This window comes from Parasteatoda tepidariorum, chromosome 8, assembly GCF_043381705.1.
Source record: "Parasteatoda tepidariorum isolate YZ-2023 chromosome 8, CAS_Ptep_4.0, whole genome shotgun sequence".
In the NCBI taxonomy this organism is placed as follows: Eukaryota; Metazoa; Arthropoda; class Arachnida; order Araneae; family Theridiidae; genus Parasteatoda; species Parasteatoda tepidariorum.
In genome coordinates this window covers 81,283,600-81,296,095 of record NC_092211.1, presented here as the reverse complement: position 1 = coordinate 81,296,095, position 12,496 = coordinate 81,283,600, and the positions used below count along the sequence as shown (strand labels likewise).

General features: G+C 26.2%; 1 protein-coding gene across 1 annotated transcript in view; it reads left to right on the top strand.

The window, feature by feature from the left end:
• Positions 1–7,587: 7,587 nt before the first annotated feature.
• LOC107440570 (uncharacterized) overlaps positions 7,588–12,496 on the top strand; it is a 449,104-nt gene continuing 444,195 nt past the window's right edge. The window contains exon 1 of the mRNA XM_043043457.1: positions 7,588–7,899. Within this exon, the coding sequence (XP_042899391.1) occupies positions 7,603–7,899 (297 nt within the window). The 5' untranslated portion in view covers positions 7,588–7,602. The remainder of the gene's footprint in view (positions 7,900–12,496) is intronic.

Here is a 12,496-nt window from a genome sequence, read left to right as displayed (position 1 = left end):
AACTATGTAAACATACTGCAGCATTAAGTAAATGATTAGAAAATTGAATGAGTTACTATATTTTAAATTTGAAAGAATTTTGTTTATTCTTAAAAAAGGAATGAAACAAAAATTTTTGTATTACAATAATAATAATAGTGATAATAATAGTAATAATAATAAAGTAAAATAATGATATTAATAATAATAATAGTAATCAAAATAAAATAATGATGGTAATAACAGTAATAATAATATTTTTGAATGAGTTATCGTACCATTCAAAGTTTGAAAAAACTTAGCTTATTCTTTAAAATGAATGAAACAAAAAATTTCCGTACTAAAATAATAATAAGTGTAACAATAATAAAATATAAGAATAATAATAGTAATATCAGTAGTAATAATAAGAATAATAATATTAAAGGAATTATCATACCATTTAAAATTTGAATAAACTTTGCTTATTCTTAAAAAGAAATGAAACAAAAAATGTTAAAACTAAGATAATAATAACAGTAAATATTAATAAGAGTAATAATAAGATAATAATAATATTAAATAATAATAAGAGTAATAATAAAATAATAATAATAATAAAGTAATATGAATAATAACAATAATAGTAATAATTACAAAAATAATAGTAGTAATAATAATAGTAATATTGATAGAAACTTATAAAACAAATTATGTATGAAAATCGTTATTAAAAAAGTCTAGCATGATGCTGAAGCTATATGACATTCGGTTTTAAATTAGAAACTCTAACTATTGTTTGTTTGTATTGTTCCATTTTACTATTATTGTCTTTTATGGAATTATATGCTCTATTATAACAGTATTATGTTTCCTTGAATTATAATGATATAATTTACCATTGTTGTCGTTCCTATGTATCCATATAAAGAAAGACAATACTTGTTTCTACTTTAGCTATCATAATCTAATTGAAATTACAGTTGCGTACTTTCTTTTTTAATTAAATGATATAAAGAATATTCAACCATTATTTTGAAATGAATTAATTAGAACAATAATCTTCAAGTTGTGTGCAAAGAAAGTGTAGTCAACATAACTTCAAGACAATAAATCTGATCTCTATTCTCACCACGATCACAATGCAGATTAGTCTTATTGTGCTTTGACGTAGTCACAAAGGCAATTTCCGTTTCATTATTGCGGGAATGTATCAGACTGTTCTTGTGATCTTTTGATAGAGTATTATTCAAAGCTTTTAAATGATGAAACAAAAAATTTCGAAGTAATAATTACCAAATCATTTTATGAAATTTATTTTAACGAGAAACTTTTAATTAGAAACGCTAAGCATATCAAGTTTTTAACGCGATTCTGTATTTAACTTAGGGGGAGAGAAAATTTCATCAAATTTTAGACAATTTTTTTAAAATTTTTCAATAAAACTTTCTAAGTATTATTTTAATCATGTCTAGTATTTTTATTTTTATAATTCGAACTCTTACGTCTATTTTGAGTGGGTGAATACACCGTAAAAAATTATGGATAAAATCACCGCATAAAGTACCGACACTTTGGATCAACTCTTACTGTGAAACGTTAAACCGTAATTGTTACAGTAATATACAGAGTAATTCAATGATTTTATGATAATTATTACTGTAAAAATTAGAGTATATCAGATATTTTGTTCCGTAGCATGTTTTGGTAAAAAAATATGAATCAAATTGCCGTATTAAGCACCGGCACTTAGGGTGCATTATCCATAAAATCCATTTTTTCAGTAAAGTACTATACCGTACTTTTTACAGTAATATTTATTTAATTAGCATGAGTCGGTGATTTTATGATAATTATTGCAGAAAAAATTTCGGTGTATCAATTTTTTTTTGTTCCGCAACAAGTTCTGGTAAAAGTAATTTATGCGTCTTTCTTGAGTCACCGAGTAAGTGCAAAAAATTATGGATTACGGTATTAAGTACCATCACTTTGTATCCGCAAAATCAATTTCTTCCGTAAAATATTATACTCTAAATTTTGCAGTAATACTTATTTAATTAGAGTGATACGGTGATAGTATGATAACTTTTACTGAAAAAAATTACGATATTGTTTAATAGTATGCTCTGGTAAAGATAGATTTTACGGTAAAAATTATGGTAAGTTTTTATCGTAATTTGATCAGAAAATTTTTTACGGTGTATAAGCTCATTTTGACGAGTGTTTTTTAATAATCTTATTTAAAAAAAAATTTTTTTTTGACGACACTGTCATTTAATATAATTTGAGTATCGCTACATTACACATTTATTTATTTTGAGTGAGTGTATAAGCCTATTTGAACGAATACTTTTTTAATGATCTTTTTTCTTAATTGTTTTAATCACACTAGCAATAAGATAAGTCATACAATTTGTGATTTAAACTATTTTTTCTTATACAACATTAAGTAAAATCGAAATGGAACGTATTTTTCCTATAATGTACTTTCTTGAATTTAAAATTCGTCGCTAAGCCAAATAAATATTAATTTATAATTAAAAACTACACTAGATTCCAAGTTTTGCTAAACTCATTTCAATGATAAATTATTACATTAAAAATCTGTTTTAAGGTTTATTTACGTGGAATAAATATTCGTTTCTAGGTTAAAGAAATGTTAAATTAAAATTTTAAAAAAAAACTGAACTGCATTCAAATTATTTAAAACTGTGTTTTAATTACAAACAATGAAATTAGGAATCTGTTTTAATGTTTATATAGTAGAAAAATACTACTTAATGAAATTTAGCTACAATTTGATTAAATAGTTTGACAGTTTAATATTGAATATCCACAATGAAACTTATAATAAATAAGTGAACAATATGAAAAAATTTAGTACTGACACTTTCTGCAACTGCTTTTGAAAAAAAATAATTAATTAGCAAAAGTATTCACTAGTATACCAAATCATATTCACCAAAAAAGAGCAGAAGTTTTTCTTATATTTTTTTTAGATACAAAAACAAATCGAACCGCAATGGCCCAGTGGTTACATCACTGAACAGTTATTGTGAAGAAATAAGGTTTGATACTCAGTGGAGGCTCCAACCAACTTCAGATCGATGGGTAGCCAGCTTGTCTGGGAAGTAAAGGCGTCTTGTGCGCAGTACTGACTATATTGTCACACTCACAAGCCGTCAGCTATTGAGAAGTCTTAACTTCCATGACTCTCACTGGCTCACAACAAACTGTTGCGAGAAAGCTTTAATTTTTACTTGACAAAAATAGATCAAATTTAATGAATAAGAGCCCAAACGAACGAAGAATTCTGTTAAAATTACTGTTCTGTATAGTAATGATAATTCCAGTAAATAAAGCCGGAATCCTGGTATTAAAAACCCAATTATATGGTATTTATTAAACGATAAGTTGGGTAATTTTTCATTCATATGGTAAAGGTTAATCTGAAATTCTGGTTTTAAAAACTATTACCACACATTTAATAAAAACCTGAAAGATAAATTTAACTAAATACATGGCTTATATGCCATGTTCAAAAATGCTCGGTAATTTTATCATGATAAAATGACCAAATTTTAACACGTTTGCAATATTTTTATCACGCATTACAAAACCATATTTTATTGTTAATTTTACCAAACTCATTACCAAAGAGAATCGATAAAAATTAGTGACCTTTTTGTTGTTTCCAAAAGACCCAGAAGTAAGTTAAATTTTACCATGTTCTGGTAATTTTGAGAATACTTTTTTTTTCTTAGTGTAATGTCTCCAAAAGTTTCACTGAAATTCAATTCATATAAATTATAAACGGTATCTTTCATTTATTTGAAACTTTAATTTGCCATTAACTTTGAAAATCTTCAATTTAAAGAAAAAAATTTAATAATTTCTTCATTATTTTTTCCTGCCTAATGACTACTTTTCCTCAAAATGTCACATTAATTCAGAATGATGTTCACCATGTTTCAGCAAAATCCGCTGAAATGTAAGCTTTGTAAAAGGCAAACTTTGTCTCTTATTTTGAAACTGTAAATAATCATCTTTTCCACGGAAATCTTCGGTGGAGAGATTAAAAGTGTTTCTAGATATTTAGCTCCTTGATCCTTTTTCCATCATTTAATGTATTTTCCCGAATATTTTGCAGAATTAAATTATTGTAAGTTTAAAACGGCTTCTATCATTTATTTAAAACATTTGAGAGGCAGAAAAATAGTTATTTCCAGATTTTTTGGCGGTTGAAACTTTTTTTCAGGATGACATTTAGTGCATTACTATACTTGCTTTTACTTCCGCTTTCCCGATAGATTTTCCTCAATTGGTACGTTTCGGTTTGACGGGGGCAAGGTAATTCAAATATTTTTTTTTAATTTTATTTAATTTTGCATTTTTTTTAATGCAAAATGCAAAGAAAAAAAGTTGGCGAAGGACTACATTTTTTGGCGACTTTTCGCTCGAACTCGGCTTACCGAAAAGTACCCAAATATTTAAAAGGGCAGTGAAATTTATGCTTTTCCATTTTATCTTTTGATTAAATACACTTGATTTATAAAAACTTTAACCACGATGAAATATAAACTTATATAATATAAATAAATATGCATGACTGGGTAATCTTACCGTAAAGTTAAGAGCTAGAAAAATTTAACTGTAATTTATTGCCACCACAATTAAAAAATTCAGATCAAATTACGATGAAAAGTACTGGTACTCAGTGTGCCAGTGCTCTTTTAAATCAAAATTTTACAGAACAGAAATTTTCCGTGATTTTAACAGCAATATTTATTGTGAAATCACTGAATCATTACAATTAAAAAAACATTGCTAGAAAAAGTTCGATAAAAAATTTTATAGTAAAAATGAATTTTGCAGTAAAATTGATTTTGTGGATGTTGCATTCAGAGAGCCAGTACTTTTCGCCGAAATTTGATCCGGAATTTTTAACAGTGCACTTTAACTATCATGAATAGCAAAGTCTTTCAGACTAAGGAAGTATTAATAAGATACCGAATACTATGTCCTGAGTTGAATTATTCAAATTCAATTCCAGTTAGTTGTTAGAACTATCTCTTTTAGATTTTAAATTTCAATTATAAGTGATATTCCTCAAAAGTCTTCGGAGAAAAATAAAAGAAATATCGACCTCTAGATATTTTGCCCATTGAAATTTCTTATCAGGATGATTGCCATAATGTATTCCAAAATTTAATCCGGTGAAATTGAATTCCTATAATTTGCAATTAGTATATGGCCTATAAATTTTAAAACTTCAATTATCCGTATTCTTTTATAAATCATTAGAGAAAGAATGTTTAAAAAAATTGTTGAAAAAAAAAACAATATGTTATCAGTTTAAACTTTCCTTCCTTTTTACCCTATTATCCTCGTACCACATGACTCAATTATATCAAAAAAATCGTCAACATGCGCTATTTTTTTAGTATTTACCCAGAAGTGATAGATATTCATGAAAAGAAAATAGATAGCGAAATAGTTTATCATATTCAGTGTTTTGAATAAAGCCTGAATACATTTTTCCGTGTTGAGCTTACGCTAACCTTTTTCTTCTTTTGATCGATTTTCAATTCTGATATAATTATTGAAATATTTTCGTAATACTATTATGTTACCATTTTACCTTAAACCTAGATGGAATTCAATTACTTTACCATTAAAATAACACGACTATAAAAGTGACAAAACTCAGTATTTAATGAACTTAGACGTAATCAGTGTTCTCTCAATTAAATTATTAAAACAACTCCCTGCGATCTTTGCAACTGTTTTTTTTATTTATTTATTTTTAATTACACCTCACCTGTGAAATCACGTGTCGAAGCAGACGATATTGGCGAAGTAGGAAACTCGCCAACTTCCACTTTCACTTCTTTCAGTAACCTTAACTCTTTCACCAGAAACAAGAAAAGAAAAACGAGAAGAACCCAAAAAGAAAAGAAGTAAAAAAAAAACAAAGCAAATTGGGATACGAAGGGAAAACATGTATCCACTACTGCTGACATAGAATTGTGATGAAGCACGTGGGATTTTTACGAGTTCCTCTTAGAGTCGCGAATGTTTGTTTTTGACTAGATGTCGTAAGGATATTGCGTGTGTGTAACTGCGGCATAATTCAAAGGATATATTTGGATATAACTTTAAAAGTATCTTTACGAACTATGTTATGATCCATTTCCACACATTTCTGTGATTTTTGCTAATACTTTACGACGTTTTTATTAATTTTTCAAAATGTCTTAAGAAATATTTTAAGATATTTACTAACACTTCAAGTCTTATACCAGAGAAATATTAAGTTGCTTACAAATTCAAAAAGTGGCTGGAATACATTGATTTTTAAAAAATATTTACTGGATAATGCGTGCAATTGTGGTATAAATCAAAGGATTTATTTGGATATATCTCAAAAGCCTTCTAAAATGATTTCTTTTTCATATTTCTGTGGTTTTTATTAATATTTCAAGACATTTTTATTTATACTTCAAGAAGTATGCCAAGGAATACTTAACGGTACAGTGCTGTGAAATTTGAGAAATCGTAAAATAAGTGAGCTACCTTGAAAAGTGTCAAGTAAAAACATTACTTTGCAGGTTAGGAGTGAAAAAAACGATAAATGTGTCTTAAAGCTGTCATACAAATGCTAAAATATTTTTGTCTACTCAAGAAAAAGTTCACACAGAGTTCACAGAGAAATCATGGATAAAAACGTGAAAATTGTCTCTATGACTATCATTTTTAAGGGTTACATACATTTTATTGCAAATTCACACTAAACTACTTATTTTATTAATCGAATCGTGAAATCTTTGAAGTGATTATTTGGCGTGTATTGCAAAACAGTGATATTGCTGGAAGTCTTAAATATTTTTAGAATGTTGCATATCTTTGCAAGATCCATGTTAAGGTGTTTGTGATACTGTAAATGGGATAAAAAAAACGAGTGAAGAAAATGGATAAAAGATAAAAAGAAGAAGAAAAAGTTAAGCCTGATATGCAAAAGTCAAGAAATGTATAGTCAAACACAAAGTTCAAAAGGCCACAAAATTCTTTGGAATGATTTTTGGACTACCTTTGATGATAAAAAATATCAAGATGAATATTTTGGGGGATACGAGGGAAAACACCTATTTGTCATGTTCACTTTTTGGAGAGATAATTACTGGTAAACAAGAAGATTATCTTTCTAAAGATATCTTAGATATTTTACATTTCCAAAAACATACGAAGTCGCTTTCCGCCATTTTTTTTAAAAGAAAAAGTTCGTAAGTTATTCTAGCTAAGATGACTTTTGCTCTATTTAGAGATTGAATGAATTTTAATTTTATCAAAAAGAGTTTTGATCTAGTTTCTTCAGATTTTATTTTAAAGTATAATATTTAAAATATAATTTAAATATTAACGAATGTCAACATATTTTTTGCATTTGAACTATTTTATTTACGTATGAATTTATTTAAAACTAATCCATGAACTTTATGAGATTTTTAAAAATTAATTTTTAACGAAATTTCAGGACATTAGTATTAATAAAATAATTTTAATATATAATATTGAATTATTTAAGAAATTAGATATTATTCAAAATTAGCTGAAAATAACTTGTTTACATTTACCATTTATACTATGTCAAATGGCGGTGCAGTTGCCAACGACAACTTATCCGTTCCACCCAGCGTTAAGTTCAGACTTGGTTCTCAACGTCGTGGTACATGGGAACCCGAGCAAGAATATCCCAGACCACAAAATCGTAGAAAATTGGGAAGACGAACATCAAGTGTTGTCGCTTGTTTGTGGGGTAAAAATGGTGCTGGAAAAATGAGCAAGAGATCAGAATCTTTTTCTGAAAGACAAACTTATAAACCTGTTTCATGGAAAAGTTTGGATATAAGCATCATCATGCCGGATGGAGACTCCAGAAGAGTAAGTACATTTTTTGATGCATATAAGTAAATAATTATGATTAATGTTAACAGGGGTAAAATTGTAAAATTATGAAAAAACTACTCATAATTTGTGAATATAAAATAAGCGTTAAGTCACATTCTTTCACCCAGAGTTTTGCTTTTGTGAATTTGTGCAAATAGGGTCCTGCTATTGCAAAAATTGCTACAAACCTTTTCAAGAAGTTTTTAAATTGTAAATGGATACAAGATTCTGCTCAACAATTGCTGCTAATAAATTAAAGATGCAACATACAAATATTTGCTATTTAGCCTATACTGCTCAACACAGAATATTCATTTCGGACGAATAATGGAAACAAAATCACTCACATTTTTAATAATTTCACTTGACATATTTTAAATAACACAACTTAGTTATGTATCATTTTTCATGTGCTACGCATTAAGTAAATTTAAACAATTCTTAAATTTATAATATTTTATTTAAAAAATTGCCAGAAATTAATTTTTATATTCATAATTAATTAGTTTTTTGAATAAATATAAATTGATCAATTATTTATTTACAAAAAAAATTATGACTTAATATTAATAAGAATGCGCACACGATGTTTGTTAAAGTAGAAATATTTTTTTGAATACTACATTTGGAATTTGAACTTAGGAAAACTAGGAAAACTTAGTTCGTTTCGAACTGTCTTTTTCTTTTCCCCGGGAAGGGTTTATTCGATTAACAAAACAATTATGACGATAAACAAATTTGTGAAGGGTCCGATTAAAAGATAAATTATTTTGTGCAGGGTCCGTTTTTATGAAAAGATATTTTGTGAAGGGTCCGTTAACGGACCCAATTTTCTTCTAAGCAGACTCCTGTAAATGAAATAGTTTTGTTATAGAATATAGTTAATAATATGATTTTGTTGATGATATAATTTTGTTTAAAAATTATGATTAATGTTAATGAGTTAGGTTTTAATCATTTTAAAGCGAAAAAGTTATATTTAATAACTCAGCCGTTTTCTCAGTGTAATGCTTTCCTAAGTAAGGTAATAAACAAAGTAACAAAGTAATAAAGTAATTTGTTGGATTTATTTTACATGGAAGAATAGTCGTATTTGTAAAAGATTTATTTATCACAGCTCATTTAAATTTTAAAAATACCAAATATAGCTTTGTATTACTTTAACGTTGTTTAAAATATTTCAAGGAATAATTAAAAATACAAAGAAAAAACATGTCTTAGCTCAACGCGTTTTCTTATAAAAAGAAAAAATTCTGGTAAAACTACCGTACTATATAGTAATGACATTTTTGTTGTAAGAAAAATCATATTTATGATATTTAAAACCAGTATATTTGGTATTTAAACCATTCATTTGGTAATCTTTCCGTTTAAATGTTAACGGTTTATCTGAAATTCTTGTTTCCAAAATTTTGTCTCATATTGCCGCATATTTAGTAAAAATTCAAAACTTAGAAACTTAATTAACCAAATTAATCTTAAAATTTAACCGAATAAGTGGTTTTTATGACATTCTCTAAGGTAACATGATAAAATTACCAAGTTTTATCATATTTACCAAATTTTATTTCACTTCATAAATTCACATTTTATTGCTAAATTTACCCAAATCATTATCAAAGCGCTTTGGGAAAAATTACCAAGATTTTTGGTGTTCCCTTAAGACGAGGAACACTGTAAATTTTACCATATTTGTTTCTGAATTTTGTCATACTATGGTTGTTTGTTTATTAGAGTGATTGTAATGATCTAAAAAGAAAAATTATAGAAGACCCGAGGGTGTAAGGAATATGAATATCAAAGAAAATAATTTTTTCAAATATACAAAAACGTAACAAACCCAACTAAAATATACAAATAGTTTCAAATGTAGTACAATTTATTTAAAAAATTTTTTTGAAATAACATCTATGTTACGAGAAAAAATTATATTTTAACTGAACTGAAGGATGCAGATTCATTAAATTATTAATTTTTAAAGATTTGTACTGTATAATAACAAAGTTTTCTTTTTTTTTAATTAAATATTGCCAATAATCTTTTTAATAAAACTATGCCTATTGTAGTTAATTATTTTTTAAAATTTAGAAAATATATTTTTTGACGATAATGAATTTTATAATTATATAAAGTTTGAAAAATACTTAATCCTTTTGTTTACATTCTTTAACAATTAAAGTTCAGTTTTTATATTCAGTTTTAAATACAGAATTTTGATAAATATGATAAATTTTATTTAATAATTTAAAAAACTTAAAATTTTATCAAAATGTAAAAAAAAAATTTGTTAGGTTGCAAACGGTTAAGCAATTGTGTAAAAAATGCTTCAATGCACAATATATCGAAATATTTTTTGATTTCAATTTAACTACTTAGAATATATTGTTGTACAGTTTTCAAACTGATGAAATGCATTGAGATTTCTAAAAAAATTGTTTCACTGGAAGCAGTTAAATTTATTATAACCAGATCATTATTTCAATAAATAAAAAAAAAAAACATTATAATAATAAAAAGTATTTAATAGTTTTAATGAAAATAATGCTTATGAAAGCATTATTTTTACTAAATTATACAAGATAATATTAATTTTAAAATATAATAGGGAAAAGATATTCATCATTATTATAGCATCATCATAACGCCATTATATTCCAATATTTTCAATAATGAAAGGGTATTGTATATTGTTGAATAAAAAGCCTCTTTCAGATGTTTTCAAATACTAATAACATCATAGTAAATTTTTATTGTTTTAACATGTTAAAGCAAGACATTGAAAGTTTTAATTTTTTTTGTACTAGGTGCGCCGGAATGTTTTATTTTATTTTGAGTATTATTTTAAAACTCAGCAATTTTTTCTTAAAAACTTAATTCATAGTTAAAAAAATCTTTTTGTGAACATAGAAATTCAAATGAATGAATTAAGCAATAAATAGTCAATGGAAACAAGTCGAAAAAATCCAAGTAAATCGAATAAACAATTTTCATCTATTTTTTAAAGCAATAATCGATTTCTTATTAGCACATTTTAAATTGTTATGAACTTAATATGTCGATGATACTTTATCGAGGCTTAAGAAACTTATTTAAATACCAAAACTTAACTTACAATTTTTTGTTATAATGATACAGGTTAAAACTATTTTTGTCCTAATAACAAGGGTTTCATACTGCAATAATTTGAAAAATATTTTTAGTTACCCCTCGTTAAGTTTCAGTTCCAGCTACGTTACCCTCGATATTACACTGACGATATTTAAAATAGATGTAGCTTGATAACAAGGTGGTGGGCAACGTTAGCAAAATTGATAACAGTAGAATATATTTATGGCTTAAAAATGTAAGTTTCGTGGTCAATAGCTTTCAATTCGTGAACCTACTTTTGCCCCTTGTAACTTTAAAAGATATCGTTTTTCATTACGAAATTTTACATTCTATTACTTATTCTAAAATGATTTGAAGCAGAATTTTTGAAATTATCGCTTGTATAAAGTAATTGTGTTCTTCAAATATTAGTTTAAAGAACAAATTTTTGTAATTTCATTTTTACTATTCCATTGTGACTGGAAAAATTTAGCTATGTTTCTCTCAAAACAACCGAGAATTCTACTTCCTTATTTAATAGTTTATAGTTCGAATCCAGAATGAATGATATAATTTTAAAAATGACATTTGGGAAAATTATTTATAGCCTAAAAATGCACGTTTTGTGATTAATTATTACAATATCATGCAATTATTATTACAAAACATTAAAGAGATTAACTATTATAATTATGAAACTACAGGTGTATATTTAACAAGCTCTTGTTAAGATCATTTCTAGCTGTATTTTTTCTGTTAACTAAGTCACTAAGTCATTTTTAAAGGGCTGAGAAAATTGTATTTTAACTTTATTTCAGAAGAAGATAAAGTAGCTATCTTAAGATAATTACCGTTTAACTGTAAATTTACTACATTTTGACAGACTTTATATAACACCCTTATATCGTTCAATATATCAACCGCTATAGCGTTACGAACGGACTATGTCTTGTAACTTAGCTAAATCGCTAAGTCTGTTAAGGCATTAAATTGTTCCTAACATTTTTTTTTTAAATGTCAATTATACGAAATTTATTTTTATGTCCTTTTACACCCGTCCTTACAAAACGCTCTATAAACGCTTTTTACGAAATAAATAAATAAAATAAAATAAGGAGTTTTAGATCATTAGTTTTCTAGATTCCGTTAACATATGATGTTAATAGATGCTGTTAAATTAAACTCTGGAAGCATAAACTCTTATTTGTATACTGGATTTGTATTGTGAAACAATTGAATTTATAGTGTCTACTTGATCTATCGCCTTTCATGTTTTTAAATCAGCTAAATACAATATTTCCAGAAGTTGTTGGACAAGAAGTATTACGTCAATTTAATAAAACTCAAGGTTAATACAGGAGCAATTGGGCTTTGATCTGACAATACAATAACTGTCTTCTTCCTAATTATAGTTTGAAAGTTTTAATTACACTCAGAAAAAAACATTTAAAATTTTTCTCGAAAGTACAAGCGTTATAAATCCAGCACAATTTTTTTTAATTCA